At 42.5% G+C, this 27969-nt stretch overlaps 2 protein-coding genes across 2 annotated transcripts in view; one reads left to right on the top strand and one right to left on the bottom strand.

The window, feature by feature from the left end:
• The first annotated feature begins 864 nt into the window (after positions 1-864).
• Positions 865-9778, top strand: MFSD4B (major facilitator superfamily domain containing 4B). Its single transcript, XM_054279123.1, has 4 exons — positions 865-1239; positions 1326-1494; positions 3928-4044; positions 6516-9778. The coding sequence occupies exons 1-4, from the start codon at positions 865-867 to the stop codon at positions 7751-7753; spliced, it is 1899 nt and encodes a 632-aa protein (XP_054135098.1). The 3' UTR covers positions 7754-9778.
• A 2253-nt stretch (positions 9779-12031) lies between these two features.
• Positions 12032-27969, bottom strand: part of REV3L (REV3 like, DNA directed polymerase zeta catalytic subunit) — a 112558-nt gene continuing 96620 nt past the window's right edge. Inside the window, exons 23-32 of the mRNA XM_054279122.1 lie at positions 25080-25324; positions 23982-24090; positions 22929-23135; positions 22182-22291; positions 21046-21160; positions 19476-19613; positions 18457-18647; positions 17156-17402; positions 15540-15749; positions 12032-13158 (exon numbers count right to left, since the gene is read on the bottom strand). Coding sequence (XP_054135097.1) covers positions 13018-13158; positions 15540-15749; positions 17156-17402; positions 18457-18647; positions 19476-19613; positions 21046-21160; positions 22182-22291; positions 22929-23135; positions 23982-24090; positions 25080-25324 — 1713 coding nt within the window. The 3' untranslated portion in view covers positions 12032-13017. The remainder of the gene's footprint in view (positions 13159-15539; positions 15750-17155; positions 17403-18456; positions 18648-19475; positions 19614-21045; positions 21161-22181; positions 22292-22928; positions 23136-23981; positions 24091-25079; positions 25325-27969) is intronic.

The following is a 27969-nucleotide window of genomic DNA, read 5'->3' as shown; positions in this document are numbered from 1 at the left end:
GGGGAGGCATTTCAAACCAGGCAAAATACCAACATCTAGAAATGTGGTTTGAGTTGTGTGTGACTACTGTTATTTTATAGTTGAAATTATTATTTTATCTGGAATTGTCTCTACCGCTGAGCAGAGCAGTCTGTCTATGTATGAACAGAAGCTCAGCAGTTTTCTGCAGACTCTGCACTCCTCCGAAGGTAGAACGTGGGATCGATCAGGTTTAGATATTATCTGGCAGTGTTACTTGTAGCAAGCAGCCACTCTTTTTTTTTTTTTTTTTTTTAAATGGCTCAATGCACCCAGGCTATCCCGAACACTTGCAACATGCTTGCCAGTGCCGGGAAAAACGGGAATGGGTCTGTCCATGCACTGCTATATCCCTGAATCTACTTGTTAGGGGCACCTCGCAAAACAAAGCAGTGCGGTTTGGAATTCTCTCTCGAGTTGTTTGTTTGCTTGTGACACTTAAATTTACCAAGTGCGGTGAAACTCGGAGCCTTTCTTGGAGGGAGCAGCAGCTCCGTGCCCGACAGGGAGCACGCACTGAGACCTGTTGCACAGTCGGTGAGCTGCTCCACATGAGCGGTAGGAATTAATGTAGTTTTAATGCTGAAAACTTTAAATACCAGGCATGTGTTAATAGCTTATGTGCTTAGCAGACTCTGCAGCTTTCTCTCTCTCTTGAGAAGCTTTATCGCCGTGCCATAACACGATCCTTGTGGAAGGCAAAGACCGTTTATGATCGGTTGATTGAAAGGTCGAGTGCAGTTTGAGTGATAACACAGATTAAAAATAAATGCTGGTTTATAAGGGCACTTCCTCGGGCACCGTGGCACAAACTTCCAGCGGTGTGGAGTGTCAGCTGCCCCGGCAATGTCGCTCCCCAGCGCCGAGCCCTGCTCCCCGGAGGAGCCCCCGGCGGAGGAGGACGCGGCGCTGCCGCCCCCCGGCTCCGATCCCGCCGCTGCTCCCGCTCCTCCTCCCGCTCCTCCCGGCGCCGTGCGCGGGGCGGAGCCGCCGGGGCCGCTCTCCTCGGGCCCGGAGCGGCCCTCGGAGCCGGCGGCCGGAGCCATGGCCGAGGCCGACCGGGAGCTGCGCGTCCCCTTCATCGAGGCGGAGGAGACCGAGAACGAGCCGGAGGCGGCGGCGGGGGCGGCCGGGGGCGGATGGCGCTGCGGGCGCTGCCCGGACGGGGCCGCGCTGCGCTGGTGCATCTCGGGGACGCTCTGCGCCTCCTTCCTGGGGCTGGTGAGTGAATGAGTGAGCGAGGGCGGCCCCGGCGCTGCGGGGGCGCTGCGGACCCTCCCGAGGTGACCCCGCACTCTCCCCTGCAGGGGATGAGCATCGCCGTGCTGGGTCCCACCTTCCCCACCCTGGCCGCCAATGTCGGCAAGAACGTCAGCGACATCTACTACATCTTCGTGGGCCGGTCCTTGGGCTCCCTGGGCGGGTCGGTGGTCGGCGGGGTGCTCTTCGACTGCATGAACGCCACTCTGCTGCTCGGTGAGTGCGGCCTCGCCCTCCCGGACACCGTCCGGGGCAGCTTCTGCTGCAGCCCCGGGAGCGGCAGGGTCCGTGGGACGTGGGGCTGTCCCCAGATGCCCGCGGCTGTCGCCATGTGGCCCTGCCTGCAGCGCTGCCAGAGCCCGGGCCCGCCGGGCACGGCCGAGCGCAACTGGGATCGAACGGACAAAATGTGCAGGGATCGACCAGTGGCTCGCTCTGAAAAGAACAGCTGGGCTTTTTTTGGTTTGCATCAAGCAATGTGCACAGGGTGGGTGCTCTTGGAGCATACCAGGCTCCTGTAGCGCCACCGTACAACGTGGGACAGGAAGCGGTGTCCGGGCCGCCGTGTGTGCGGCTGAAACCTCCCGCAAGTTCTATGGGGGAGCTTCCTCTTTCCTCAACACTCATCAGTCACGATCGGCTTCGTGCAATGGACGAAGGCCTGTGGCCTTTGATGGAGGGCTGTAGCCAAGTTTTAACTGATTTACAGTGGGAAACATTAATTACTGTTTATAATGGTGGAAACATTTAAACTGTGGGTACCACAGCTGAGTCCGGTTCTCTGGACGTGTGGGAACTTGCTGCTGTAGGAGCACAGGACCGGTTTTGTGCAGGCAGATCCCTGAGGCTGCTCAGCCAGCAGGGATCCAGGAGCCACACTCAGCATCCAGAAAGGAGGGGCTCCTTTTAGAGTTCTCTCATTCCCACACCAAAAATAATGGAAGCCCTGTCTTTTTTTTTTTCAAGTGCCTTTGTGCTCAAAATTAGGGATTAAAATGTGTACCAGGGCTCACTCTTCTCCTTCTCCCCTTCAGGGAACTGTGCTTCCCATAAGGAGCATGCTGTAATCACATGGTCAGTTCAGATAAGATCCCTTTTCCATTGCTAGTGTTTGCAGTTGTGGGGTGGGTTTCCTTTAACCTCCCCCTTGTGCACCTGACCAAGTCAGACTTTGCCTCCTGTAATGGAATCAGTGCAGACACCTGTAGAAACCTAGGTTAACTTGAAATAGTTTAGTATTTCCTTCTTTCCCTGAGGATAGCTGTCTGTTAACAATGCTTGGGAAATGATGGATCTCCTAATCCTTTCCAGTTTGGTAGTGCTTATGGCAGGACCACAATCTGAACTATTGAACCTGTTCTCATTTCTATCATCTGAGGGCTGCCTGTAAGAGATTTTGGCTTGTGTAGTTTTGCCTCCCATCTTTCAACTGCTGGAACTCTGCTACAGAGAAAAACTCTATATAGAGGAAAAATCGAAAACATCATCTGTGTTTGTCACGGAAATTTTTAAGCGGTGATTATCAGGCATAGAGCTGAAGTGGACAACAGAGCCCTTGCTGAGAAGTTACTTTCAGGTTTGAATGTGGCACCTGAGGAGCTGCACTTAGTATTGCCTATCTCTGGTGTTTGCTTCATGCAGCTCAGCATGCACACCACCTTCAAAAATGTTTTGAGGCATGTATTCCAAGTATCTTGCTAGGTCTCTAGGGTTCTGGACATTGTTGCTGGTTTTTTTTTGGAATCAACCTAAATTCTTAAATACATCGGGCCCCATTGATGTTTCAAGTATCTGCTGCATCTGTGATCATGGATTGATTTTAAAAAGAATAGAGACAGTTGAACTGGTACAAGCTTTCTAATAACCTAATATTTTCTGTTCAAGATATTAATTGCAGGTTGTTTTATTATGGAGGCAATTATAAGCATAGAATTGAACTACTGAACTTCCTCCCAAATGGTAATAAAAGCAATTTCTATCTGCTAAAAATATTTTCTGAAATGGCATGTTGTAAGTGTAGCCAATAATGGCGAAATGAATGCAGGTAATGAACTGCTGCAAAATTTATTTATGAGAAATGCTGTAGTTCTGTCTAAAACCCCAGAAATCCCTTGGAATACATCCCTCACGTGAGAACAAAATAGAAATAAAAGTCAGCATCTTTATATGAAGATCACTTGGTGGACGAGGTGCAATTACTTTATAGCATTTTTAAGAGTTTAGTTATTTGGGTTCTTTCAGAAATGGAGCCAAATTAAATGTTATGCAGTTCTCAGAGGAAAGGCTTGACACTGCTCAAACCCATGGTTTACTGGTTTCACACCAAAGTCACTTTCTAAATCAGAAGTTTGCAGAAGACTTCTTAGTGTCCCAGCAGGAGCTACTCCTCTCTTTGCTTTAGCCAGAGAAGTTTGTCATGCAAGGTTTGATGAAATTCCTTTTTTTTTTCCCAACTAAAAAATTATCCGTTCAACTTTCTAGCTGCTGCTGCTGCTCACCGTGGATTCAGGTATTTACATTGCATCCCTTATTAGGATTATCTGTAACTTTAAGAAAGCCATGAATTTATTTGTATTTCTTGTTCTTCTGTGTTATTTAAATGGAAGCTGTAGTATGAGAGTGTTTTGTTTTGTATTTTAACCTTTGCAGCCTTCTCCATGCTTGGAACAGCAGCTGGTCTTTATGTGATACCCTGGTGTAACCAACCCCTGATATTGACCATCTTGATGTCAGTTATTGGAGGTTCCATGGGAATTCTGGACACAGGTAGGGCACCCTGTGCTCTGACAGTTCTTCAGCAAAAGAATTGGAAATTTTAAGCATACCAAAACAGTTGCTGGTTTTTCTTGTGATGCATCTTGAATGAAAAGAGGGGAATGTTTTACCTGGTTGTGGCTCTTGGATTAGTCTGGTCCTGAGGCTTCCAGTGTTTGTGTGTGTGAGACAGGCCTTCTTTTAGGGGCTGGTTCCTGCAGAAGATCAATTTGCATTTCAGTGGGCCATTACAGGCATAAAGAAAGTGCCCTGTGCTCTTTAAGCAATGTTTTCTTTAAATTGCTCATTTGCAGGAAGCTGGTGAGGACGTGGTTCATTAGCATTAGCTGTGCCTAAGCTAGTCCTGAGCAAAGCCTTGGTGTTTGAGATTCTTACAGCTGCTGTTGGCAGAGCTGCCCACCTGCAGCTGGGAGGTCACAGCACCATGGTGCCCATCTCCCTGAATTAAGGGATGTTTTCCACCTTTGGCCAGCCATGCTTAGGTGGCTGGGAATACAAATGTGTTCTGTCCCCATATTCCAAGTCTGTGGCATGTGCATACTGCAAATGGTCTGGGCAAAAACCCCCAAACCCAGCAGTTTGCTGGACAGCTGTTCAAACCCAGTGTCTTAGCAGAAGCTTATTATTGAAGGAAGATGATCTCGAGGATCTTTTCCAGCCTAAATGATTCCATGGTCCTGAGATGTGTTGGTGAAGTTGCAGAGCCAGTGCAGGTGTGGTCAGAAAGGTGCTGGAGGTGTGAAAAATGAACTCCCACAAAGGAGTCCCTGGGCAGGCTTGGACAGGGCAGCTCAGGCTTTAGCAGGCAGTTTGCACCAGGAGTCAAGGCCACAGCAGAGGCTTTGGGCACGCTCAGAAATGCCTGGGAAATGCTGGCACACTTGCACGTGGAGATTAGGAAATGCCCAAAAGTGCGTCCGTCAGCAGAGTGCCCTCATTGCTGCAGCACATGGTGAGGCAAGAGCAGGCAGCCCCTCCTGGCACCTCTCCAGCCATGGCCCAGCAGCTGTGCTGGCTCTGCTGCCCTCCTGCAGGAGCTGGGCAGGCTCACTAACCAGCAATCACTACAGCAGCTGCTTGATCACTCTCAGGGCAGGGTTATTGCTGAGACAGAGCTGACTCACGTGTTAGCTTATCCAAACAGCTCTGGAAGCATCCCAGCCAGGGCCTGGCTGGTTGGCAACAAAGAGGAGTGATGGCTGCACATGTGAAGTGTCTGCCTTAATGCTGTGGGGTTTGAGGGAGCTCTGCTAAGAAGTAAAAAGAGCAGGATCCAGTGGTGAAGAGATGGTTTTGCACAGCACAGGTTGTGTTAAATAAGCTGAGTGCAGAGCTGTATTTGCTGCCTCTGGTAAGATTGTTATACATGGCACTTGGTTTAAAAATTCTTTGGATAGGAAAATCTAGTCAGCCAATGGTCAAAATACCTTCAGTGGGTGTATTGCTTGGATCAGACCTCAGGGCCAGGGAGACTCCCCACGCTGAGCAGGAGCAGCAGAAGGAACTCACAGCAAGGCAGTAAAGCAAAGCTGAATTGGTTTGGAAGAGTGCTGAGTGACAAGGGCTGCTCTACTGCAGCACAGGAATTTGATTACTGTTTTGTTTTCCTGCATTCCTCTGAGGGTCTACTTCAAAACACCTCTCTGAGATCTCATTTCCTACCATTATTGTTGATCTGATGGTGTTGTAGTTTGGTGTTTACAGCAGTATCGATGCAAACCCTTCTGTTTCTGGAAAGTCATTTGAACACAGTGGGGTGGTGGGCCCAGCCCATCAGTAGCAAGTGAATTGTTATTTTTCCTGGGATGTTGTTTAATGAATTTTAAATGTTGTTTTTGTTCCTCTGATTCTTAGCATTGGGCATTGTTGCTTTTGATACTTAGAGAAATGAGAAGCAGTTAAATTTCCCTTTTAAAAAAGGCTGAAAAATGCTGCAAATTGTCAAGGAGGGTAATTAAACCATAGAATCATAGGATGCCTAAGTGGGAAAATACCCTTAAGGTCATCAGGTCCAACCCTTAACCCAGCACTGCTGAGTCCAGCCCTAAACCATGTCCCTAATGCCACATCCACATGTCTTTTAAATACCTCCAGGGATGGTGACTTAACTACTTCCCTGGGCAGCCTGTTCTAATGCTTAACAACCTTTTCCCATGAGAAAATTTTTCCCAACACCCCATCTAAACCTCCCCTGGCACAGTTATGTCTGTCCATTGCTGCTGGATTAAGCCACTGTGTGACTCTTTGTTTTGACTGCTCTGAATATCCTCCTAAAGCTCAAGTAATCACATGGATTTAAGGTAGAGTTTCAGTAAACTGCTGTTTTACACATTGTGTTTGCTAAACCTGGAATTATTGTACATTGAATTAGCAATGTTTGTTTTGTTTTGTTGGTTTTTTATTTTCTTTTAAACAATATCTAGTCTCAGACTGAAAGGAATGTTTTTCTCTCTGATCTGCAGGTGGCAATGTACTGGCACTGTACACCTGGGGATCAGAGGCTGGGCCACACTTGCAGGCTTTGCACTTCAGTTTTGCTGCTGGTGCATTTCTGGCTCCTCTGGTGGCTCAAATGGACTTGGGGAGTTCCAAATCTGAGGAACTATCAGGGGCTGAAAAGACAAACCAGTCTGTCCTCAAGTCTGTGCCAACAGCATCAGCTGCATCAGCTACACCAGCACCGAATGACCATCGCAATGAGAGCTTTTTGTGGTCCTATGTTTTCATAGGTTCCTATATTCTCTTAGTTTCCATCTTCTTTTTTGCTTTGTTTTCAAAGAGCAGCTCAGCTAAAGACAAATCAAAGGCTTCTGCGCACAAGGACAAGCTTGCCAAATACCACTGGCCTCTCGTTGGTCTCCTGTTCGTGTTCTTCTTGTTCTACGTGGGAGCTGAGGTCACTTATGGCTCCTATGTGTACACTCACGCAATGGTCTTTGCCGAGATGAAGGAGAGCGAGGCAGCCGCCCTCAATTCCGTCTTCTGGGGCGCGTTCGCCGTGTGCCGAGGCGCAGCGATATTCGGCGCCGCGTTCCTGTCCCCTGCCACCATGATCGTCCTGAGCCTCGTGTGCTCGGCCGCCTCCTCCACGGCCCTGGCCTTCTTCTCCCACGTGCGGGCCGCGCTGTGGGCGGGCAGCGCCGTGTACGGAGCGTCCATGGCCACCATCTTCCCCAGCGGCATCGCCTGGATCGAGCAGTACACGGTGGTGGAAGGGAAGACGGCCTCGCTCTTTGTGGTGGGCGCGGCGCTGGGCGAGATGTGCATCCCCGTGGCGGTGGGCTACCTGCAAGGCAGGTACCACCACGTCCCCGTCGTCATGTACACGGCCTTCGTCACCTCCATGGTGACGGTGCTGCTCTTCCCTGCCATGTACAAACTGGCCAACTGGCCCCAGCAGCGCGACTCGCGGGAAGTGAGCGACAGGGAGACCCGGAAAACGCTGCTGTCGAACTCCAGGCACACTGAGGATGAGGAGGAGGAGGAGCAGCACGTGAGAGAGTGGAATGATGCAGACTTTGAGGTGGTAGAAATGAATGACGAGCTCAAAAACTCTCTGAGGGACACGTCCCACAGGATACCAGGGGACTCTCCAGCTGTCCAGCCCCATCTGGACAATGCTTTGGGTGATCCTCCAGTGGTTGCCAATGGTTCCCCTGGGAGACAAAATGGGAGTATTAACTGGGACAAGAGTGAATAGAGTCACAACAGACTTCTTTTTTTTTTTAATGGAAATGCAATTGAATTGTAGCTGTTGTCAAGTGGTTCGGGAACCCTTTCATAGTGGTGCAGAGCTCAGCATGTTCATTTCCCCAGTCCTTCCTCCTCTTTCAGCCTGTGGGGATATGTCTTGGAGTGGGAAGGTCTTCAGTGATGTGAAAGGGGCAACATGATAAATGTTTGGCTATGCCAAAACTGTTAAAATGTAAAAGATGCTTTCTAAATATGAGGCACGCATCCAAAGAAGAGATGCTGTAATAACTGGGAAAGAAGGGGACTGCTCAGACTACTCAGATTTTTGAGGTGGGTGAAAGGTGCAGGTCTGAAATGCTTTGTCACAAAATGGTTTCATGAGAGAGGAGAGACATCTGTTACCAGTAATGCTGAACTTTCTTACCTTGTGAAGGAGGAATGTTCCTACTGTGTCTGACAGTTGTGTGTGATCAAATCAGTTAAAATTTCTGGTGATGCCCAGGAGCTGTAAATTGAATAACTTGTGGCAAACTACAGGAATTTTTGGTTCTGAGACAAAGACAAAAAAAACCCCTGGGAAATGGTGGCATATTTGCACGTGGAGATTAGGAAATGCCCAAAAGTACATTTCTTAGGAGTGAAACCATGCCTTTGGGTCACTTAAAAGCAGTTTATGAGAAAGGGCACAAAATGGGCCACTGTTTATCTGCTCAAATGCATAACTCCAACCTACTAAACCGTGGCAACAAATCTAAATAATCAAAAGTATTTCTGATTTTAATTATGGCACTATCACTGAAATAAAAAAATGTACACAGAAGATGATAAAATTATAATGTAATCTTTGAATGGTTTGAGTTGGAAGGGACGTTTAAAGATCATCCAGTTCCAGCCTGCTGCCATGGCAGGGACACCTTCCACTGGAACAGGTTGCTCAGAACTCTATCCAGACTGGCCTTGAAAACTTCCAGGGCTGGAGCATCCACAATTTCTCAGGGCAACCTGTTTCAGTGCCTCACCACCCTCACAGGGAAGATTTTTTTCCCTGATATCTGATCTAAACCTACTTTCAGTTTGAAGCCATCCCCCCCTTGTTCTATCCTACATGCTCTTGAAAAAAGTCCCACTCCACCTTTCTTGCTGACTCCCTTCAGGTAAAAGAGATTGCTTAATATATGGTATTTTAAAGCCAGTTGTTAAAGGTTATCACAACTTCTCTGGTTTCCTGTCCCAAGACATACCAGAGTAATGTGTTACAATGGAGATTTGAGGAGAGGGAATTATCAATGAGACAATCCTTTCCAGAATGACTACTTGCCCCTGGCCATCTGGCTTGGTGACATTCAGGTTTTTTCTTTGGGGGGTGACATGGAGATGGATTCTCCCTAGTGGAGAAGCAGCGGTTTGTACGTGAAGGTTCATTGCTGCTAAGCAGGAAACCCTGGGCAGGTGCAGCCATGCCAGAGAGCTCTCTCAGTAAGAGGAAAAAGGTAGCAGTAAATGCAAAATCTGTCTCTGAACAGTAATCTTGTCATTTGTCAGCTTGGAGCTCCAAATCAGTTAAGTATTTTTTTTAAGTCTGTGTGATAAGAATGTGCTTTGTTTGGGGTTTTTAACTTGGCACTTTTGTTAGTATGTTTCTTGCTAAGAGGTTTCATTTAGTAACAAAAGGGCTCCAGGTGTAACAGCACAGAATGTTAGATGTTCCTGGATTTCCAGGTCTGGTTTTGTTCCCTCTTTTGTCCTTCAACTATGCAACCTAGGCTTGAATGGCTTTTTCTTTTCTTCTGAGAAGTTCATAAGAAGCCAGAATCAACTTGCAGTGAAAGTTTTTTGTTAATAGCTTGCCATGTTGCACAGCCTCCCTCTCTTTCTGCTGCTGGCACTTAAATGCCACTGTGGTTTTGATGGATTCCTTCTGTGGCATCTCTTTCCAGTGCAATGCATGGACCTGCACTTTAGAATGCAGCCTGGTTTCACTTGAGGCACGAGGGTTCTGTTTGCTTCCAGGGATGGTCAATGCCAGCCCCAGCCCCGGCCTGGGCACAGGTGACAGGACTGTGTGGCACTCAGTGCTCCTCTGGTGTGACATGGAAGCAAACAGTGTGGTAGGCAGAGAGGCATGGAATGAGGGCACCTGGAGCCTGCATTTCACTGCTTTTCCTCTTCCCATTTTCCCTCCTGCATGCTGTTCTGTGTGTGTGAGAGGTAGGGGTGTCAGCTGATGGTGAGGAGAAATCTCACTGGTGCAGGGGCAGGGAGAAGGCGCAGGACACCTGCACACAAGGAAAGATACAGAAACTGTTGAAAGATACAGTGAAAATGAAAGATACAGAAACTGTTGAAAGATACAGTGAAAATGACAGAACCAGAATGAAAGATACAGAAACTGTTCTATGGCAGCTCCCTGCTGGACCTGCCATCCCCCTGTGTTGACATGGTTATAAAAAAGTTTCCCCATGCCTGAGATCATGGTGCCAGAAGAAAATTACTTAAAGAAAGATGCTGAGCAACCAGGAAAATTCTGAACTCCCCCAGTTTATATGCTAAGTTTCGATGAAATTCCAGATTGGAATGTCCTATACGTAAGACTGTTCCTAGGTATAGTTTACATGGATATTTTATATCGTTTGCATAATCAAGTACTAAAAAACCCCAGAAAATGAAATCAAAGCTGCATTGGGAAATATGCTGTAATCTTTTAGAAGCTTATCTACTGCACATATACAGACACTTATTTGTGTTTCTGACCAGCGTTGTCCCAGCAAATGTAAAAATATTGCACAAAACAAAGATTTTTTTTTTTCCCGCCTGAATTAACTCCTGTGAGAGTAACTTCATCCCCATTTCCTCTTTAAAAAGCAAGAGGCCTGTGTAGTAGGAATGGAGCAACAGGCAGGAATGCCAAGGTAAGAGCAGCCTTTTCCCACAAGTAAAGGATCCAAAAAGCAGTGGCTCTAAGACAGTGGAAGCTGGAGAATTATCTATGTGGAATCACTTTCCACTGATGTATGGAGACCTGCCTAAATTTAAAGTCACCTTAATGAGGACTTGGAGCCTTCAGTGTCTTAGTTCTGGTCTTAAACTTGAACTGAATAGACAGACAGAAGGTGTTGTCATTGTCCCCTAACCAGCCTGCTTTTAACAGCAGGGGCTGCCCTTGACTGAAAATAAAATGCTTGAAGCAATTTAAGTTTAAAACAAGATCTAGGACATTTCCAAGGATGAGTCCAGCTCATACCAATTCTAGGCACCCTCGATGGCCAAGGCTTAGCTCCCTGCTCTTGGATTTTGGTGTTCCTCAAGGCTTGTTTTCAGACAATGAATATTGGTTTTCTCGTGTTTAAATTTCCTTTCACAGTAAATTGCTTCCTGGTATCTACAGCTGAAGTGAGGATCTTTTTACAATGCAGATCTATTTTAAGTTACAGGTCCTCCAGAAAGCTCAAGTACTTACATGTTGGGGGTTGAAATTACTTGAAGTAACTGTATTACATTACTACTGCCCTGCTTATGCTTGAAAAGCCATCCCTCTGTTGAGGACAAGAGCTTTAATCCATGAATTAGATACCTGAATTTGATAAGAATCCTATTTTTGTCCACGAATCCAGGAACAGTTTGAAGATGAGTGCTCTGCTCCAGTGTGAAAGGTAACCTCTTGCAGCTAAGTTTATTTATCCTGAGGCACTGCCAAGTGCTGGAGTGTACTACAAGCACTCACTCCTGGCATTTGCACTTTTATTCTGTACTTGACCAATGCCTGAATGCACAACCAGGCAAAGTTTTCTGCCTTGATGTTTTGTTTTTTTAGAGTTACTTTGCATACAAGTGCATTGCAATCTGTAGATTTTCTATTGTATATGTAATATGTTTTATTCTGCTTGGTGTGGGTTTTACATTGTACTGTGTAATGTGACATTTAATAGACTGACTGGTGTCTTGACTGTAATAAATTCTTATCTGGAGAAGGCACTCAGGTTCCTTGATGTAAATAAAGTTTTCTTCTATTTTTCAAACCTTGTCTAGACTTTTAAATTTAAAACTCGGTCTTTGTCTGACTAATGGAAAACTGGAAATGTTTCTCTTCTGGTTTGGGGAAGGCCTCTAAGAACTCCTACTGATGTTTTAGATCCCAGAGTTTAAGATGGATTCTTAACTTTGATTTGAGCAGTCTTGTTTTTACATTATTGTGTGTGCCAGAGAAGGAAACAAATTGAGGGTAAATATTAAAAAAACCTGTACAATTTTTTACCATATCATTTTATTCAACTTTAATATGGTTTCCATTATTAACTTCTAAAACAAAATGATTTCCAGTTTAGAAAACAATGCACTGACCACATAATTCCTTTTCCATTTTATACAGTTATACAAATATTCTAAATACACATTTTGTCAAGATGGTGGCAAATAAGATTAACTGTACAGTACGTAAGGAAAGAAAATATTTTAAGCATATTTAGAAGCAATAGAAATGTCTATACAAAACAAGCAAAAATGGAATAAAATTTTATATTTAAAGTATTGCAACAGTCCCACAGGTTTGTAACAAAAATGTCTTTGCACAGTTCCTCACAATGCCCCATTTATAGCTAAAGCAAGACAGCAATTTTTAGAAAATAATGTTTCAAAATGCTACACATGGTACTACTGCTTGCACAGTCTGATCAAAATAACAATCTACTTGGAATCAAGCAAAACTTAGGAGGAGATTTACCAACCAACTTTAAAATTATCTGTATAAAAGTCATTGCACATTATTTTACTCAGTTGTTTGAAAAGTAAAAAAGTGTATTTACAAAATATTTCGCAGACAAAATTATAAAGTGAATGGAGAATATATAAGTAACACGTCTTGATACTGACAGTTCAAGAACACACACGAATGGTTTTATCATTTCAAGAGGTTTTCAGTGCTCCTTCCTCCAGGAAGTAAACTTGACTTCTACTTTGAAATGGATTTACAAGATGTTACACAGAGCTATTTCAACATCAGCATTATAAAACAGTATGTTAGAAACATGAAAGGAAGAAGAAATTTTTACATCTTAAAAAGTGAGCTATTCATAGATCAACAAATGGGTTGGGTTTTTTTTTTTTTTCAATTTAGTTATGGTAAGCGTTCATTATTCTTCAGACAATAAACCCAACAGTTAAAATGGAAATCCTGGACTAGGTGAGAATTGAAAAAGCACCATGCACAATAGTCTTAGTGTGGTAAACACTGAAGGAAAAACAAAATAGCACCTGGAATCCTGTAACACAGATCATTTAAAACTGGTCAAGCAGCTGGCGGAGATAGGGTGCCTTTGACAGTTCTCTGCTCACTCTGGAGAGCTTGAAAAGCACGGGGCAGTTGAGGGAGACACACTGGATGTGCCGGTCGAAGCAGCCCGTGCAGTTCTTGCATATCTGTATCACAAAACAAAAAGCAAAAATTACTTTAAACAACACAAGCGAGGCACAAACCACCAGGGACTACTCAATCCTCAAGCCTGGGTCAGCAGAACAGGCACAGCCCTCTGCCAGAGCTGCTCCCCAGCATGGAGGGCCCCACAGCGGCTCCCTTCTGTGCCTCAGCCTCTTGGGCTGCTGCCAGACAGCTCATTTGGCTGCTGGGGGGGGGCTGGCAGCATCACCCACTGAACTGGGCAAGGAGCAACAGCACAACTCTACAGCTTGGGATTCAATCCTGCTAATTAAGTCCTGCTTGTGCATGTGGTGGCACTTGAAAAAACAAGGTAAATAAGTTGACTGGGTTTAAGCAGGGCAGTGTGTTCTATTTGTGATAAACTTACTCTCTATGAAAGTCTCATAGTGAAAAAAGAAAGAACTCTTGTCCTGCAGTTATTCTCTGCAGAGAAAAGTGACTTTAAATAAATTACTCATTTCAGGATAAGCTTTAATTAGAGCTTTACCTAGTTAGAATCAATCAATCCCAACACCAAAATACACAGGACACAGAAGTTGCACTGCTCTTCTTGATCAAGAAATTACTTGTTAGTGCTGCTTGAAAGTACTTTTAATGTGAGATACCTGATGGAGTAAAATAGCAGCAGGCAGTTTTTCCAAAGGTAGACACCTTTAGGAAACAAAAGGACCCTGCTTCGCTCTTATTTTTAACCTTTGCAGCATTTGCCACCTGCAACAGTTTTTCTAAAACCTTAGAAAGTTGCTTCCAATCACACCTGTCTTTTGTAACATTAAAATGTTACAGTTTATTCTATCACTTGCATAGCCTGACCAACAAACCCAAATTGTATCCCTTTGCCTTTAAAACTACTTCTTTTCCCTCTTTCCACCTTCCCTGGTGATGCCAGGCCTGCATCAGCACCAAATCCCTGCAGACTGACAATGGCTGGAGAGGGACAGCCCCTCCTGGCCCAGTCCCACAGGTGGCACCTCAGGGGATACCAATCCTGTGACCAGGAGGAACACGATTTTAACAGCTGGTTCCACGTTTGTAACCTCAGAACTTCATCTATCCTAGTTCTTCTGAAAGAGGCTGTGGCTGGTTTAAATGCAAGGGATCAAATTAAATGGTACTTGAGACAACCCCTAAGTTCAGTTTGTGTTGAGGGGAGAAGTCTATGGTTTTAACCTAGAGCACGTAATTTTTGAGTGCATTTTAAAATAATGTACAGCTCAGTGTTATATCAGTTTTCTGCTGGCTCCAGAATGTTTAAAATCTCAAAGGGCTAAAAATTTAAGCTGTGAAGGATATATGAGCCTTCACAGTAAAATAAGACAGATGCTCTTACAGAGACATCAAACACTGACTGGGACAGGATCCCAGGCCTTGCTGAGCTGTTGTGTGGTGCAGAGACAAGAGAATGTTCTAATCAAACTCACTGACCCTTCTGTGGGGCTGGACCAGCCTGCCAAGTTCTGCTTTATTTCAGAACAAGAGCAATGCAAAGAGTTCAAAGTACCACAGGAAAACAACAGAACGTGCAATTTCTCATTTCTGCCATTCACAGTGCAGATAAAGGCAAATATTACAAAATATAGCAAGAAGTCCACATCTTAGTAATGAAATATTGATGAAGTGAATTACAGTGCTTTTTCAGCAACCCCATGAGAACCTATCAAAGCAATGCTTAGATTTAGGAACATTTATATCCCTGACATTCAGAAACTAGCATGTTTCACCTGCTAGTGCTAAAAATAAATTTTCACTAAAATATTTATTAATTATAAAATATGACAGTATGAAAATTAGGTGAAGGTATGCATATGTTTCCACAAGGGGAGGCATTGTGCTTTGCTGTAATATATTCATGAGCACAGCCAGCTACCCTCTTAATTGACTTCTAGCTCAAGGGGAAAAAGCAGCTTGGAAAATTCCTATTGAGAGGAAAGGTAACAAGAAAATCCCCAAGGTAAACCACATCCATGCTTTACATATAAATAAATAAATTTTCTGACCTAAACATTTTTGTTTCTAGAACATCATCTGTTATTTTAATACAAAAAAGAGTGAATCTTTTACAGTCACAGCTCTCTGTCATTATAAAAAGGGACTTACAAACCATACAAGGTACTCTTAAAAATCAGAAGAAAATGAGAAAAGTGTCTTCTATTCTGATCCCCTCCTTTGCCTTAGCTTTCCACAAAGCCTAGGAGAGTAACAGCTGCTGTGCTGCCTTCAACAGCAATGGGTAAAGCAAACAAGCAGCAGCACATGTAACACCTGGACCATTTATTTCTGTTGGAGCATTCAGTAATGCACTGCTTTGAAATTTCAGCCCCTGTCTTTTGCCGACAGACATCTGACAATGCTTTAATCATACCTGGACCAGCTGCTCTTGTTTACGCTCCAACTCTCGGATTTCTTGGTTGAGAATCACTGCCACATGCTGGGGCTGGCTTCTGCATTTATTACAGATCCCATACTGGGTCAGTTCATCACACACAGGACAGTGTAAGGTCGTGAAATACTGGGAGATGGTGCCCTTGCGTCCCTCCAGTTCAGTGTGGGCAGCTGAGGCAGCCTTCTGAATCTGTCAGGAAAAATGATTATGAGGTAATGAACTTCCAAGAGAGCAGCTTGCCTTATTCCTAGCTTACACAGTTGTTTTTTTCTCCAAAGGAGTAAGAAAGTGCAAGATGGCCTGCAGGGCCTGGGTTCATACACAAATTATGAACATGGATCACAGCACTCTGAAGAGTGCAGCACTGGCCCTCAAGTGATACACTGAACAGAGCCCTCCCCAACACCTATTTCACAGGGAATCTGTAACCAGAAACATCCTTGGTCACACATCCTTAACTCCTGATCTCACCTCAAACTCTACCCCCTGCAGCTGCTCCTTTTTTAGGTGCTGGTCTGATTCACATCTAAATGTGCTCTGGCTGCAGCTCCAGTGGCTGCTTTCTGGATGCTGCTGTCCTGAGCACAGCTCTGCCATGGTGCTTTGGTCCATGGCACCAGCTCATGCTCTGATTTCCTTGGACAGGGCTCCACCACTGGCCCATCACCCTGGGAAGTTTGTTCTCTGCACTTACTCCTGCTGCTGCATGACTTTTGCTTTGTGCTATCCTTCACTCTCCTGCTGCTCTGCTCTCTGTGACTTCCTTGCTGCTCCTTGGCCTTGCAGAAAGCCAGGGCTCTTTTACCTTTTTAGAACAGCTTGTTGGAGATACTTAAGGTGACTGCCATGGTGCCATTGGAAAGGTAAAGAAAAGAAGAAGAACTGAAGTCAATCAAGGCTGTATTGGGAAATACAGCTATACTGCTATACTGCAGTGGGAACATGATGTATTACTCTGCTGCTGAAGTCTGTTCTGAGCAGAGTAAACAAACTACACAGATACACTGTCTTTCACCATCCCTTTTTGTCAGGGGAATCACAAACTAAAATCCAGCAATCTAATGCTTCTTTTCCTGCATCTCAATGACTTCTTTAACTTTTAGGGAAGTCATGTTTGGGTATTACTGGCTTTAGACTTCTGGTGATAAAATTTTTCAAGTGTTCCTGCTGCTGGGGCATGCCACCCTTTCTATACAGACAAGAGATGTCAGAATATTTTGGAAAAACAGAAGTTGCAACATCTAATATAGAGAGATTTAAAAAGTGGTACGGCTAAACAGATGCACATACACATACTGCTAAAAATACAGAGTTATGGCAAAATATTCTCTTAAACTATAGAAGGGATCAGGAAACAGAGGATGACTGTGATTAGCCCAGCAGAGAAGGTTTGAAAAAACTGATTTACTACGTGAAAAAAAATCCCACACAGAAGATCTAAGAATCAGGACTGTATATTTGAGCATCAAACACTGCTTCACAAAATAACCTTTGCTGTTGCCTCCTATCAACCTCATTCCACTGCAAGTCACAGCAAGGCCAAACACTGCAGCCAGACGCACTGCACTCGCTAACCCCTGTCAGAAAACACTCACCCGGGGCAGCTCGTGGTACCAGCTGAAGACATCTATGCCAATGAGCGAGAAGACCCTGGCCAGGGGGGGCAGGATCTGCTTGGTGATGTAGTAGGTGGCGTTGAGCCTCAGGCTGGGGTCCTGCAGCAGCTCCAGGGGCCGCCGCACGAGCTGGATGAGGGGCAGGCCGGGCATGCCGTACACGATGACGTAGGGCACGCGCTCCCCCACGCGCGGCTCCGAGCGACGGTCGTAGGCAAGCATCCTCCTGCCAAAACACAGCCTTGAGAATGCAGCCAGAGGCACGTCCATGGCTACTTCATTTGCCTGTAAGCCTCCCCATCTGACTAGATTAGGTGCTCTCCAGATGGCTGGAGTCAGTGCCCATTATGAAGCACAGGACCAAAACGTTTCATTTTTAATTTGACTTGTGATTGGACCTAAATTTTAGAACCTGAGGCACAAACCCTAAAGACACAGTTTGTTTCAGGTCACTTGGATTTGCATGCAGACTGTTTTGTAGCTACCACTTCCTTAAAGAAATATTTCAGTAAGGAACAGCCAGGGTACTAAAAAGGGCTCAAGTACAATTTGCTTTCTGGTCAAATGCTGGTCCTTTGCCTTCTGAGACTGCTTGTTCAGTAGAATGATACCTGCTTCAACCTGAATTATCTTTCACTCAGAAAGCAAAGGACAATTCAATTTGAAGTAGATATGAGTTCTGGACTTCGATGTTGTTTTATTACAGAAGCATAGCTTAACTGGAAGACCTTTTGTATTAAGCAAGGTGACAAAATCTTTCAGCTTAAATTATCTACTTTTCTATTACTGATCAAGGATATCAACAGGATGAAATATTAACTTTAGGTAAGGTATTTTACTAAAAATGAAAAACTATGCCTGGTAATGTATTTCACAGCACTAAGAGACACAACTGTCACAATCTGTAACATATCTAATAACTGGGAGTGATGAATAATCTTGGAAAGTCCAGCCCTTGTACAAAACCCAAGCTGTAAGTAACAGAAGTGAACACACTATCAGTGTCCTGACAAGACTTTCTTCTTGCATCTTTCCAGGACCATCTCCTTTCACACACAGAAGAAATTTATGGACAACTGCTTCAACACTATTTGAAGAAGACATGAGTGCTACCTGTAACTTGACAGTACAAAGGTCAAGAGAAAAAATATCCACAATCTGCTATCTAATGTGTCAGTGCAAAGATCAAGACAAAAAACCTATGAGCTCCTACCCATAACCTGTCAGCATAAAGGTCAAGATAAGAAATATCTGTGATTAGCACTTCTTGATCTCATTACCTGGTGATTTCCAGAGCAGGTACACAGGCTCCAGGTTTGTATGCTGAGCTCCCTCTGTACTCTTTTGCAAAGATGAAGTCCTGCATGCTGGCTTTTCCTTCCAGTAACTTCATGCATTGATTCTGAACATACTGCTTGATCTGACTTATGTCCCGTGTTTCAAATAGCAGCTTGATAGAACACTCAAGTATCTTTACCACCAAAACAGAAAGGTGAGAAAAACATGTATGTTTGAATAAAAAAGAATGAATTGCAATTTATTCAGTAAATTACATGGAAATACAAATACAGTGCTTAGAAAAAGTAGCAGTGGTGAACTAGGATATTGATAGGTTGCAATGCCTTTCACTCAAAGAATTCATAAACACATTACTGGACAACTTTCTCCTCAGTTTGCCACATCTTCCATAACATCATCCATACTCCAGCACTAAGATCATCCATACTCCAGCACTAAGATTTTTTCAACAATTATAGAAGTTTCCAAAGTATGAGAGAAGACGTTTTCACCCTGCCATCTAAAATATTTTGCCATGACTTTACCCTTCTATGTTACTATCTTTTTTACTGGCATAAATGTCTTTTAATTTGGCTAAGGACAATATTTCCTAATTTCTTTTTAACCTCTCAATACACAGCTTAAAATAAATAGGCAAAAAAAAAGGGTATTTTAAGGGAAAGCTTAGCTGAACTAGAATGATGTAAGTGAGCTATCTGGAAGACAGATCAGTGTATCCCACTCATCTGGCAGTAATACTTCCAGCTGAAGTGAACTGGATCAAGAATGGTCTTTGAGAGGGCTTACATGGGCCAAGGGCTTTTTATGGGATGAAATATAAGCTGTAAAATACAAATCCTTGTAATGCTGTAAAAGATCTTCAATTTATCTTTCAAATAGCTCACACAAGAAAGAGAGATGAAGATTAAGACAACTCAAAGGACTAGAAACTCTGAGAAAGGACAAATAAAAGAACAGAAGATTACCATTTCATTCAGGAAGAAATCTATGAATAATTTACCTTGGAAACAGCAGGACAGGAGTCCCTTCGGACTGTCTCTATGCCTTTTGCATCAAATACTGGGTCCTTCTGGTCCAGTGTTTCATACATGTAACCCACATACCTCTTCTTAGTTTGCAGGACACATGGCAAGTAGACCTGGAATGTTTAGAAAGAAGACAGCCCAGTCTGGAATGTGTTTGGAACATAGAGGGTTTCCTAAGGAATACTGTGCTTTGTTGTTTTGTTGTGGTCTGCTAGTTTGTTTGCTTTTTCTTTTTTTTTTTTTTTGTTAAATCATTACAACTGATAAAATAGATCAAAGGACTCTTAAAGGATGGCTGATGGCTGAGGAAGTTGGGATTCTGTGGTGTTCCATTCTTAAATCACTTTATATTTCATTTAGCTGAAGCTCAGATGGAAAGTGACACACAGTATACATTGTTGCAAGTACCTTTACTTTTCTGGATTGCACCTGTCACCATTTCTAATGTAACTCTATTATCATTCTTTCTTATAAAGAAAATTTCATTTTAAACATCAGAGAAGAAAATGCTCCCAGCACAAGTAGTGGCTTAGAACTTTCTGTTTTCTGACTTAAGGAGATGCCAAAAATCTGCTAGTATCTCCATTTGGAGCAAATATGCTTTTTAAATTCCTGTGTTTGGAGAACAGTTTTCTCAGGAATGGATTTTTAGGGTCATGGTCTCTTTTGCTTATTTTCTCTAACCTCTTATTTGATTCTTGATTGTGGTAAGCATTCCTTGAATACTTTGAAATGAAAGAATGGAGAACAATTTCTTCCTTGTAGTGTTACTAGAATAACACCACATCTTCCTGACTCTCATGGAAGAAGGAACAGTGAGTTTAGGTTGCCTCAGGCTTACAAATTTTGACTGACCTTGTTGAGTCAGGTATGTATTTTAAAAACATCCAGACGACCTGAACTAATGCTAACTGACCTGAACACCTTGCTAATGACTTTGCAGTGACAAACTTCCAGCAAAATCATTAACATATTGCCTTACTCTTGTATAAAAGATTTGTTGTGATTAATATTTCTTCCAGAAGCTTAATGAAGAGATTTTAATGACTTTTCATTTTAGAGGTGTATGTATCATGTAGATATATGCTGAAGTGAGTGTGCTAAGACAGGCTGAAAAATAAATATCAGGTTTGTAATTAATGCACTGGAATTGGGGATGGTGAACATTTCCTCTGCTAAGTTGCACACATTGATTCAATTACAGGTATACAACACCAAACTCAGGGAGATATTTCCCAAAACTGATGAGACAGGAATTCAAACTGCCTGATGCTGCCAGCACAACAAGCCACTAATGTGAAATTAGGAATATTTATTGTTCACACTACAGTGTTCCTCTGAAAAGGTCCCTAAGGCATTAAGGAGCTTGCAATATATCTACAGAAACAGCACATGACTTGTTTATCCTTATGTACATTAGGTTCAGAAAAATATTTTATCTTCAACTTTTTTTTGGCTTTTTTTTTTGTTTGGTTTTTGTTTTGTTGTTGTTGTTGTTGGTTTGATAACGCCAAAAACATTTCAAACAAAATACTTTTCTTTTACCTTTTCAAACTTCAGTTTAACAGGCTTGGGATTTGTTGCTGTTACAGCTTCAGCAATTTCTTGACCAATCTTAAAAGACTGCTCCTTTGTGGCTCCTTTCAAGAGTACAAACATGCTACAAGAAACCAGACACAGGAAGTGAATGCAAATCTATTCAACATAGTTCCTGAAAACCACACACTATAGTTTCCTGGTAGCAAGGCAGGGATGTTATTTTGAGCTGTATTCTCCTTCTTCAGCTAGAAAAGCGAGAAATCTGAAAAACTTCACTGTTGAGCATGAGCTGAGGAGTGCCAAAGGGCTACTGAATGCTGTGACAATCTGATGAGGCAGGGAATGGACTGCTCCCACACACTACAAAACTGGAGTTCCCAGGGAAGTATTGCAAAGAGCTCTGGTACACCATTTTTCCCCCACTATGGGAAGCAGCAGAATTTTACTTCCTTTCTCCAACATTTTTTTTTAAATGAAAGCACTATGAATTCAGTATCTTTGAAATGTCAAGTCTTTTATCAGATCCAGCTGAAATCAGTCACTGGATTCATAAGTTATTAAGGAAGGACAGCCAGACAAGCTTTGTTTCCCAATGGCTGAAAAATTATCCAAGTGTGGAACAGAGATGGATATGCCTAGAGCATGGCTATTATTTAGATGAAAGACTGACTGAGAAAATGTATGTCAGACAGCCTAATAATATCTCTGTATGCTCTGGTGGCTGCTTTTGAATTGTATCCACTTCTGAAGCTTAAAACAGTGCCTGCCTCGAGGTGCAATGCCTACTGTTATATGTACTCTATTTTCAAAAATAAAAATGGCATCAGAAACAGGCACAAAAATAATAATTATTTGGTAAACTAGATTTATATTAATTCACAACTGAAAAAATATTCCCTCCCCCCTTTCTGTTCCACATAATTGTCAAAAGAAAGGAAACCTTTAAAGTACTTAAAGAAACCCGAGCAAACTCAGTATTATTCACTTTGCATATTCTGCAAGGCAGTAAGCAACATCCAAAGAAGATCCACACACCCTTTTCAGCATCATAAATTTACCTTGCTGAGACAAAAGCAAAATCTATCTATCTATGAAGAACTGTTATGATTTGAAAACATTTTAAGAAGCAGATCATGAATTACCTGTCTGTATCACCATATACAACGTGAGCACCCCATTTTTTTGTATCATTCACCAGTTTAATGGCACGCTCCAATGTTTCTCTGGCTTTGTGGACAATGCTGTCTCCAATCTGCAAAGTTAGATTGAAAATCTTTATTCTACTGCTAAACCAAATACTAGCTCTTGGTAACTACAGTCTAATCATGCTTGATCTTGTTATAAAAATCACTGTATTGAGATAATATATTTTATTTAATGGTTTAAATGCATATAATAAATAAAAAGGTCGCTTAACTTACCCCAAAATAACAAGAACTAAAAGAAAAATGATCAAAAACTAATAAGTATTAAAATAAAGGAGAATCTGTTTTAAACTTCTTTAGAAGTTTATAATATATATTAAAAAACCTATGGAGCAAGACAAGACTGCTCAGGATAGTTTTCTCTAGTTTTTGGGTTCTGCTGATTCCTATGAAAATGAAATAAAACCTACAATGTTTTGTTTTACTTCCACTACTAGAACTGTAATCCAATCTACATTTGGAAACAGTTCTACAGAAATGCCAACTCCAAATGCTTCTTTACAGGAAGAAGACAAGCTTTATATTTTTCTGGAAGCTCACAAATAAATCCTAAATTGCTGATTTTCAGTATTACTAATAAAAGCAGCTTTGCTGAAAGTATTTAGCTTGTTTCAAATAATGATATTATGTTATCTGACTAGTGTCTTTCCAACATTTTTATACATTATTACCTGCAGCCCTTACCTCAGTGCATGGCATTCTTCCAGAAAAATTAGCAGCAGTATAGCCAAAAGTAAAATTAGCTATATATTTAAGACCCAACTGACGAGCTTCAAGCATTCGAGTCACAGCCTTGTCATGCTTATAAGCCTTCATTGACTGTTTCACCATTATCCTGGTATTCAAGATTTCTTCTAGCATCCTTGGCAGCACACCCTTTCTTACTGATGGCTGCCATAAAGGGAACAAAGAAAAACATGGTGTTAGAAAGCCCAACAGAAACAGTCAGGAGTGAAATCAAACCCCAGAACTGTTAGTTAACCACTGATAGGAAGACAAATTAACTAGCAAGATGCCCCAGCCACCAACAGTTTGGCCTTTCTCACAAATATTACAAGGAACCTAGAATACAGGCAAAGCTCTTAAGGACAGAACAAATAGCTTTTTGTTCTTTGTATTCATCAGCCCTGCTGATGCAATGTTTAGATAACCTTATCAACTAAAATGGAATTTCAATATTTAGCTGTTAATTCTCAAAGTATTAAATGATGAAGGAACATTATCTTTTAAAAATTCTGCAAACTTAAAGTTTTTGTTTTACATTAAATACAGGTATGCTGGTGATTGCCTAAATATTTTTAATAGCTCCAGGCCATATTCATTACACATCAGCCAGCAGGACACATTACAAAATGAGAACAATGGAAAGCAAGTCAGAGACCCTCATTTCTGAAATCATTACCCTTTTTCTAAGAAAGCATTCTGCTATACAGGCAGGAGAAAAATGAATTGTTACACACAGATAATTACTGTTTGATCCCCAAACTGCACAAGTAAAATACAGTTTAATTATAGATGAAATAAGCCTTCAGTATAAAGGAAAGCATAAAGACATTTTACTTCCTGAGATGCCAGAAGTTCAGCACTGACAAATAGCAAAAACATTGTGAAATGAAAGAATGAACCTCCCCTTTCTGTCAGCTCTTAATGCAGCAAAATATAAACTACAATATCAATTTGATCTTAAGTGAGCCAACAGGCAGTGAAAATGCTGTCACAGGGCACTAACATCATTACCTTGACAAAAGCTACTCCACTGGGTGACACTGTGATATCATGTCTAATCTGGTAGAGTAAGTCAGGGGGTACTCTCAGAGATGTACAGCCAAATTTGAATGCATCATACCTAATAAAGAGAAAATTTAAACATGAAGACAATTCATTCATTTACAGACTAATCAAGTGAAAACATCAGTTCACATTAAAATGCTAATAATGCCAGCAAGGACAGAATAAACTCAAGTATAAACAAACACAATATAATTTCAAATTTCTTAGCTACATACAGAAGGCTCTAGGAACAAAGTAGTAATAAACAGCTAAATTCCAACACATGCATAATTTATAAATTCTGCTCTGTGTTATGAATTATTACCAAATACTGAGTTAGTGGAGGTATGTACTCAGTACTGTAATCCCCTATGGAAACCATCCATGTTTACCAAGTACCACACTGCACTTTCTTCCTACAAATTCAGAATTTCAAATCAAGAACTTGAAAACCTGATGGTGACACCTAGCAATTACTGCAGGCATCTTTCCATTCTTCAAAATACTGTTTTATAGAGGTAATTATAACAAGCAGTGAGATCTTTCTCCAATTAACAGAGTAACTGTTAAGCTCAATAAAAGATAAGATGCTACAAAGAATAACTCAATTGTACCTTTTAATTTTTAGTAATTAGAACCAGAGTGAACTACAAGTGATACACAAACAATCCTAATTCATCAAGGAATAACCCCAGTCTAGTTTTGAAGACAGATGGTGGATTTACAGTAATTTTAACTTGTTCTGAAGCAATATTAAAAACCAGCATCACCACAATAATCAAAGAGGTGTACATACACACACGCACAGAGTTTTTTCCAGGGGTTTTTAAGAGAACAAAGTCTAATCCTATATTTAATTAAAAATACATACTGATTTTTATATGTATGTGTATAACGTGCACACACCCACAGGGTAGATTTTTATCATCTGTATTGTGTAACAGAAAATGGTGCTATTCATACGTGCCCATTGTTTCCAATGGCAACCAGGGGTTCTCAGTACTTTAGAAAAGACACTCAAGTATCTACAGAATCAAAGATCATGAGAAAAGAGTAACAACTTACTTTCCTAAGTTCTCAACATGTCCCAGGCAGGTAGAATAGCAGTAGTTGTACGCTATGACAATGGAAGGATACAAGGACTGGAAATCCAAGACAAGAACAGCGTTGCTGTAGAAGCGGGACTCGGGCTCCATGATCAAGGGAACACACTGTGGGGCTTTCATCTGAGCTCGCTGCTGGACACTGGGAGTCACAGCAATGTAGTTCATGGGCTTTGCAATGCGCAGCATCACCGACTCCACACGGTACTGCAAATCAGTTTGGGTATAACCATTGGCATCAAAAGGGCAGAACAAACCTGCTTTAACTAGTGCAAACACACACTTGCATTGCCTGAATTTAAAGTACCAATAACTACTTTTCCAAAATAAACAGCCATGCTCTTAAGGTATATTTTAATTGTATTTTATATCACTAGATCATCTTTAGGTGCCTTCCAACCCTAAGCGTTCTATGGTTCTGTACTCTGTATTACACAGAGTAGAACTTTTCCACGTGTTTCCTCTTCACTTAGCCCTAATCATTGAAAATTGAGTACTTTTTATATGTGGAAAAAATAATCATCCAACAGGCTTCAACAATGTATGTGGATGGCCATGCTACTGTCAGTGAATGAGCATTTGCTAAACTGTAGTACTGTCAGATCTGCAGATCGCTGAAGAAAACAAAGTCTAATCTGCAGTAAATCCACTGGGTATCCTGCTTTCTCTCCGATACCACAAGCAGAACAGGAAGCATTAAACAACAAACCCTGTTCAAGATACCACAAAATGTTGTATGAGTAGCTGGCAACAAGAAAAAAAAACCTCAGCCCTATTTATTTGTCAATGCTACTCAATGCTTTAGTAAAGGCTTTACGAGTACAAATGGGCAGGTATGCACTGTGTCCATTCAGAATAAAACCCAAAATAGCTGAAAACATAATACATGGTGTGAAAACTACATACGTGGGTGGCAAGGGACTGAAAAATCCCAAAATATCAAAGGACAATTCTACATAATTGTAAAATCCTGTGCTTTGTAAAAAAATCACTATTGAAGACCATCTGCCTGACACACTATGCATTCAATCATTGTACTGAATGGGTTAGATATAATTTCTTTAACCTTGAAATTATAAATGAACTTACAGAACCAACAGCCTTAACAAGATGCTGCACCTTAAACAGAGGTTGGGGTTTGATGTGTTGTTAGGGAGCAACATGAACTGCTACTGCTGCCTTGCACTAATTGCATATTAATTTGTGTCCAGTGATGAACATGGATGTATGACAAGGAGGTCAGGGACTGGTTCTGGCAAGAGGTGGATTTTGGGTTTTTCTCTCTAGTTTTCATAGCATTGTAGAATTTAGGTTGTTAAAGACCTCTAAGATCAACCAAATCCAACTGTTAACCCAACACTGCCAAGCACCACATTTACACATCTCTTAACTCCAGGGATGGTGACCCTGGACAGCCTGTTCCGATGTCTGACTATCCTCTTGGAGAAGAAATTTCTTAAATATCCAATCTAAACCAGCCAGAGAACAAATTGAGGTGATTTCCTCTTGTCCTATTGTTTCTTATTTGGGAGACTGACCCCCACCTCAATACAGCCTCCTTTCAGGGAGTCATAGAGAGAGCATTAAGGGCAGCCCTGAGCCTCCTTCCTCCAGGGTAAACAACCTCAGATCCTTCAGCTGCTCCTCACAGGACTTGTTCTCCAGACCCTTCATCAGCTTCATTGCCCTTCTCTGGACTCACTCCAGCCCCTCAATGTCCTTCTTGTCCTGAGGGGCCCAGAACTGAACACAGGATTAGAGGTGTGGCCTTACCAGTGCTGAGTACAGAGGGACAGCCTGGTGGTGCTGGCCACATTGTTTCTAACAGAGGTCAGGATGCCATTGGCCTTCTTGGCCACCTGGCACACACTGCCTCATGTTCAGCTGCTGAGGGCCAGCACCCCAGGTCCTCTTCCTCTGGGCAGTTTTCCAGCCATTCTTCCTGCAGCCCTGCATGGGGTTGTTGGGAGACAAGGGCAAAACTCTCATACAACTGGCCTCAGCACATTGACCCAGCCTGTCCAGATCCCTTTCTAGAGCCTTATTACCCTCCAGCAGAGCAACACTCCCTCCCAACTTGGAGTTTTCTGCAAACCGACTAAAAGAGCACTGGATCCCATTGTCCAGATCATCAGTAAGACACAAACCAGGACTGGCCTCTTGTTTGTTGCCCATGCTGAGTGCATTGGTGCAGATGCACCTCAGCTGGGCTATTGATCCTACCACCATGTTTTAGGCAGGGGGAGAAGCCCTAATCCCTCTCAGGGACCATTCTCAGGTGCATCTGCGGTTCCTAACACATCAGTAATCCTTTTGTCTTTGCTCCCATGTGGATCTCCAGCCCTTACCTCCACTGAGACAGCAGACTAAAGGATTTTGCTAGGACACTGTTTCTCAGCCACCGGTGTGATGCTCCCAAGTTTATCTCTAGTGAGCCTGATCTTAGTCCTTTCCCCCTCAAAACAAAGTATAAAGCTCTCTCAATGAGCCTTGCTGACTCCTGTGCAAAAACCAGCAAGTTCTCCAAACATCTGACTAGTTATCTGTAATGCCTGTGACCACCTCTTGTTAGATTTTGTTTAGTCTACTAAGAAATGTTTGAGATGGCTTAATACAATAAACAAAAATACTTTAAAAAAGTTATTGTAAAAGTCAATGAGAGATTCGAACAGGGAAAAATATCTGAAATCTGTTCTTATTCCATTTTAACATGTTTTTCAGCTAAGGGGGGGGTATCTTCATAAAGGGTAGTGACTCTTCTGTGTGAAAAAAAAATTATTTGAGGTGACTGGAATTTGTTGCAAGTGCCATTTTTTTGATCTAGAAAGTTTCAATGGAAACAGAACATACGT

Source organism: Melozone crissalis, unplaced genomic scaffold, assembly GCF_028551555.1.
Source record: "Melozone crissalis strain CALT ecotype California unplaced genomic scaffold, PUWL_Pcris_2 ptg000027l_1, whole genome shotgun sequence".
Classification (NCBI taxonomy): domain Eukaryota; kingdom Metazoa; phylum Chordata; class Aves; order Passeriformes; family Passerellidae; genus Melozone; species Melozone crissalis.
Note: the sequence above shows the minus strand (reverse complement) of the source record. Positions and strands in the feature narration are given on the sequence as shown.